Source organism: Oryzias latipes, chromosome 22 (genome assembly GCF_002234675.1).
Source record: "Oryzias latipes chromosome 22, ASM223467v1".
Classification (NCBI taxonomy): domain Eukaryota; kingdom Metazoa; phylum Chordata; class Actinopteri; order Beloniformes; family Adrianichthyidae; genus Oryzias; species Oryzias latipes.
Window position 1 is genome coordinate 445,001 of NC_019880.2, and position 6,003 is coordinate 451,003.

Consider the following 6,003-nt stretch of genomic DNA (forward strand, 5'->3'; position numbering starts at 1 on the left):
TGCTGGCCTCTTAGTTGTTCCTAAAGTGAGGACCAAAACTTATGGTGAGGCTTCGTTCTGCCATTATGGTCCTGGCCTGTGGAACGGCCTGCCGGAGAGCCTCAGGGCCGCAGAGACTGTTGAGGTTTTTAAGAAGAGGCTCAAGACCCACCTGTTTAATTTAGCTTTTAGTTGATTTTAACTGCTAATTTATTCTATTAGTTTTATTATAGGCTATATTCTATACTATATTTCATTTCATTTTATGCATCTTATTCTCAATTTATTTTTTTATATTTATTTTTTATTTTTATTTTATTTATTTATTATTATTTTTGTTTTAATAAATCTTATAATTTTAGTATCTTATTGTGATTTTAGCCCCAGTGTTTCTTGTGCGAGTCTTTTCTGCCAGGGTTGCCGGCTTGCCCGGTGGCTGTTGTTGCAGTTCTTGCCCTTGCTGGGGCGGCTGGGGTTTAATTTTGCAGCCTCACGGCTGTGAAGTGGACCCTGGTGTTGTCCCGGTCTGGGTTGGCGCTGTGGCGATGCTCCCGTGGCCGGGCTGGCTCCTGGTATGAAGAGATTCCCAAATGCCGTTTCCTCACAGCAGAGCCAAGCCTTGTTTGTTTGCTTGCTTGCTTGCTTTTTTATTTATTTATTCATTTATTTATTTATTTATTTATTTATTTATTTATTTATTTATTTATTTTAACTTGCATTGGTAGTCAACATTCATTGTCGTGGGTCATGTGCTTTAATGGAGGGGAGTGGGAAGGGTGTAGGGTGGGTTGGGTTTTTACTGTAATGTTGTGTGTTTTTTGTTTTTAATGTTAAAGCGCTTCGAGCTGCATGAAATGCATGATAAGCGCTATTTTATAAATAAAGTTTGATTTGATTTGATCCATCCATCCATCATCCATCCATCCACCCACCCACCCATCCATCCATCCATCCATCCATCCATCCATCATCCATCCATCCATCTATCCATCCATCCATCCATCCATCAAAAGAAGACAAGACACAAATTAACTTTGCTGAGCTTTGAAATAATCTTCCAGTTCAGTTTTCGGGAACACAATCAGGACGTTTATTTGTCTTTGTTTTCTTATGACTTTATTTAATTTCAAACAAGAAAGATTACACTTAAGTTAAATCATTTTATTCATAGATGAATTCTGCTGTGTCACGTTTTTACCAAATAATCTAAATATATGTAGTAAAACAAGCTGTACAGCTGGGTTATCTTAAGTCTGGTTGCTGTTCTTAGAAAACCTGTTTTCGCCATTGCTGTGCCCCGCCCACTCCTCAGCTGTGCCCCGCCCACTCCTCATCTGTATCATCCAGTGAGATTCCCAGCTGAGCTGCCTTCTCTCTGTAGGCCTGGCACTCCATCTCTGCCCTGCAGCACAAACACTCGTATGAGGATGGGGTGGTCTTCAGGACAGAGATGTTCACGGCTCACGTTCTCAGGAAGTCCACACAGTCTTGGTGTCCGTAGACCTGAGCTATCCTCAGCGGTTTGTCCCCACAGCGGTCCTCCTGGTCTATGGGGGCGTGGAGGGAGTGCAGCAGGCGTAGCACGGACAGCCGACCAAACTCTGCGGCGCAGTGGGCGGGGGTCCATCCGTCCTGCGTCCTCAGGCTCGGCCTGGCCCCGTGCTGGATGAGGAGCCTCACCGTTTCTGTGTGGCCTGTGGTGTGAAGGCAGCTCATTACTGAAAACAAAGACCTCAGAGTTTGTTCAGCTCCATATCCAAACCAAAATGCACATGGATCATAAACGGCTGCTGATGGTTGGCTGCTGGACCCGCCTCAACCCCAGAGCTGCTGGACCCGCCTACAGCCCAGAGGATGCAGGCCCATCATCAGCATCGGCTGTGACTCACAGGATGCAGGTCCATATTTGGAGACATTGACTGCAGTTTGACCAAAACACGTGATTTCAATAACAGGAAATTTTACTTTGGAACATTTTAAACGTGTGTTTGTCTTCTTTCATCCTAACTCCTCATCTTTAATTCAAGCCAGGACTGCCTCACCCTCAGAGCCTGGATCTGTGTGCCTTCATGGAGAATTGAATGGGGCGCGATGACGTCAGCGCGTAACTAATGGCTGCAGCGTCAGAGTGGAGTGTTCATGGCAAATGAGGGAATGTGACCCATAAAGCGATGTGAAACGAAGAAAGGATGACGTCAGGTTACCGAGCCTCCGTTTGGTTTGGTCGGGGCTCCTGGGCGCGCGCTGCTGCGGAGGCGCGTGACAGTGACCCCGGCCTACCTTCCCGCGCCGCCCAGTGAAGAGCCGTCTTGTTGCCCCAGTCCGCGTCCCTGAGGTTCGGTCCGCATCTCTGCTGCGTCAGAAGCTCCTCCACCTTCTTGAAATCTCCCGCTGCAGCCGCTTGGTGAAGCTCCGTCATCGCGGTTCCGGTTGCTTAGCAACAGCAGAAAAAAGAAACCGTGTCGGTGCTGAGGAAAGGAAGAGGACGCTGCCGCCTGCTGTCCAAGAGGCGAATATTGAGCGAAACTGGGTTTATTTAGAAACATGAAAGTCCTGATTCGATGAGGCCGAAGGTTTGAGTCCAGGAACAGAATAACGTCGTCCACACATTTGTTGTTTCCGTGTTTAGAGGTTCAATGGCAGAAGACACTCAGGAAGGGAAGAGGACAGAAGTGTAGCCAGCTGGCTGTCCTCAACAAAACAATACAACTAAATGTTGCATTAGTGGAAAATATTAGCAAGAAGAAGAATAAAGGAACATGACGGAGCTGCGTTTCCAGAAGAAAATGCAGGGTTGAACGCTTTATTACTGAATGAAAATGAAACTTAAAGGCTAATAATTGCCAACAAATTAATAAACAAATAAAGAAATGATCAAAATTGACCATAAATAAAGTGAAAACAGCACAATAACAAAAAGCTATGTTTGTGAAAAATGCCAGAGCCTGGTATCAAACCAGCGAGCTTCTGCACCAAGGATCCCCCATTTATTTCAATGAAGGCCAAAATTCTGGAAATCCTGGAATATCTGGAAAAGTTCAAGGATTTGAAGGACCAAAGGTCACAGCTGGAAAAAGCTGAAAGAGCTGAACATTTGAATAGTTGAAATAGATGAAACATTGGTGGAAGATACTAGAATAATTCACATCTATGGTCAGCAAACACAACATGGCGAGTTCCACCCGCCTTCCCATTGACCACAACCCTGTACTGCTGGTTACCCTGGGACACAGAACGGGGCATGAACCTCCATCATGGACTGAGAGTCTTGGAGAACATGTCTGCATTTTTGTGCTATAAGTGGACTGATATGAGTATTTTCTATTTTATTATTCTGTCTGTGTTTGTTTTTAAAACTGGCCTTAAATGGTACTATGACATGGTTTACTTTTTCTGAACATGTGACTGCAGGACACTTCTAAAATGTGGTTGTGCATGTAACATGTCACAGTAACAATAAAGCCTATTCTACTTCCATTCTAAAGTCCTGCCTCCTGCATCAGCAGCATAACTTTCAGGAGATCATTAGTGTCAGCAGACTGACACCAGTAGAAATATGGTTTCACAATTAAGGACGTATAAACCAGCTCCATCTGGCAATTGGAACTGGTTTTCTCCAGAAGATTGGAAATGAGCCGTGTCTTCACGAGCATGAAAACCTTGAGACGGAATTTCTTCTTCTTTTTCTTTTTCCTGCTCTCTTACCTGAAAGGTCCTACTCATTGGTGAACATTTCTGCCTACATTTAGGCACTATTCTTTTGCTCTGTCCCCACTTCTCTGAAGGACTTGAGCTCTGTACCACCAGTTGTAATTAGAGAACAGAACAAGGCACAGAAAAGGTTTTAGTTTTGCTCAGGAGCTCGCATCTTGCTCCTTCTCTACCTTCTGAGGAAAATGTTGATGCTATGTTGAAGTCCTCTGTGTTGATGTATCAGCACCAAAGCTATGTCCATCAGTGCAAATGCATGCAAATCCAGAGCCACATTCTCGACCACCCGCATGCGTATAACTCTCCCCCAGGTCTGCAAGCAGAGGACATCAAAGCTGCTTCTTCATTGCTATCCAAAGCTTGCCACAGCTTCTTGGTTCATAAGGATGTCATCTTCGTGAAAGACATCTGAAGATGTAACTCCTGCTCCATTGATGTAAAGCGCATATCATCACTGCTTCTGCCACTGATGCTTCTTTTCCTGCAGTTGGTTTTCTGATCTTTGATGAATGCTTAGGGGTCCGGCAGACATTTCAACAGTTAGTTTTCTTTTTTCTTTTGAAATCACTGAAATAGTAAAACTGTGCCCAACAGCACAGGCAGCTAACCACCGGTTGACATCCGGTGGTACATCTGCAGGGAAGAGGAACAGCCTCTACAGGAACAACCCCAGCTCGCTTCAGCAGGAAATGGACAAGTATCAGTTTCTCTGAAAGCTAGGGTGTCTGCAAAATCCACAAAGTGCCCCTCCAAGTTTGATAACATTCTCACCATCTGCCCCTGTACCACTGATGATCTGTGTACTCAGCCAACAAAACCTTTCCGTGCAGTCCAGGATGCACAAGTGGTTTTTAAATGTCTTTCCTTATTTTCTTCACTTTACAAGAATTCCTGTCAAGTTGACAGAAGAAGTGATCAGCAGTCCCAGAAGATTTTACCAGCGCCTTTTGGGTACGATCACTGACTGTGTAATATATAACTGGAGGAATCGAGCGTGACGTCACTCGTAGAAAAGGCCTTGCCTTCAGTTACAACCAAACTAAATGGCAAATGGGGTCTACTTGTACAGTGCTTTTCTACCTTCTTTGAAGACCCAAAGCGCTTTACAGTCACAGTCCCATTCCCACATTTACACGCTGGCGGCTCCGCTGCCGAACACTGGTGCTAACCTTCCAGCAGAGGCAAGGTGGGGTTTAGTGTCCTGCCCAAGGACACTTCCATACATGGGCGTGCAAGGCTGTTTTTGAAGTCAATTCAGTCGACATTTTTCGGCGACATGTCTGTTGCCAAGCAGGAACCAGACGTCCTCAGTAAGTTTGTCTACTTATGTTTGTACAATTACTGACATGAAGCCTGTTGAGACAACTGTGTTGTGATATTGGGCTGTATAAAATAGAAGTTTTTGTTGTTCTAAAGCAACACATAAAAGCTTGAACAGTGTGAAACCTGGATCCATGGAGCAGAACGTTCAACAATGGAACCTTGTATGTCTGACTGTAGTCTATTAACCTCATGTCTACCAGAGTAGACATAGTAGTAGTGATCTTTAGGAATTACTGTTGTCTGGATAACAACCCTTAGAAAAAGTAGTACACTTGAAGTTTACTTTATTAGTATAAGTAAATAAGTAAAGCAAGACTACTATGGACCATGTTTGTATGGTATAGGAAATATACTGACTGAATACTTCAGAGTAAATTGGGACATTTCAGGTTACAGCATAGGTGGTATATAAAACATAAACTTTAACTACTTCATACTTACTTTTAGTATACGGGCTCTGCAACCTGAAGCTCCAGAGCCACATACAGCTTTTTAAAAGTCAGAGTGATAATAGAGAGAGTATACTAGTATACTTAATATGAAGCAGTATATTTAATGTTAACTTTTGAAAAACAGTTTAAAAACAAATAAATGTAAAATACTACGAACTTATGTTTATATTTTAACATCTTTTTTACCATAATTTTATTCAGATACCTGAGCAAAATGATGATAAAGGTCTAAAATAGTTTCAGAGGGGATTGTTATTCTTATCATCTGCTGCACAGCAGTATCTAGTCGCTACTCAAAGGCCATTTTAGTCTTAAAAAGCAGAATTCCAGATAGTTTTTTTTAACTGGATTCTAGACCAGTGTTGTCATGTTTATATTTAACGTTTAAAAAAAGAAAAAAGGATGATGGAGCTCCAGTCATTATGACAGAAAGTGCCAGGTTTGACTATTAAGTTGAGGTGAATCACCTGCAGGGCGAGGATCTTACTGGACACAGGGTGTATTTTATTTTGAAGGGAACTTGTGTGTTCTGTAAAAA

General features: G+C 43.1%; 1 protein-coding gene across 2 annotated transcripts; it reads right to left on the minus strand.

Moving 5' to 3' along the window:
- Positions 1 to 1,007: 1,007 nt before the first annotated feature.
- LOC101160136 (ankyrin repeat domain-containing protein 66) lies at positions 1,008 to 2,783 on the minus strand. 2 transcript variants are annotated; one of them, XM_020700639.2, is made up of 3 exons: positions 2,184 to 2,783; positions 1,445 to 1,673; positions 1,008 to 1,381 (listed from the first exon to the last, which is right to left on the minus strand). In XM_020700639.2, the coding sequence occupies exons 1-3, from the start codon at positions 2,396 to 2,398 to the stop codon at positions 1,319 to 1,321; spliced, it is 507 nt and encodes a 168-aa protein (XP_020556298.1). In that variant the 5' UTR covers positions 2,399 to 2,783; the 3' UTR covers positions 1,008 to 1,318. The 2 variants fall into 2 exon arrangements, with proteins under 2 accessions (XP_020556298.1, XP_004085286.1); XM_004085238.4 differs by having other exon boundaries at positions 2,260 to 2,774.
- Positions 2,784 to 6,003: the final 3,220 nt, after the last annotated feature.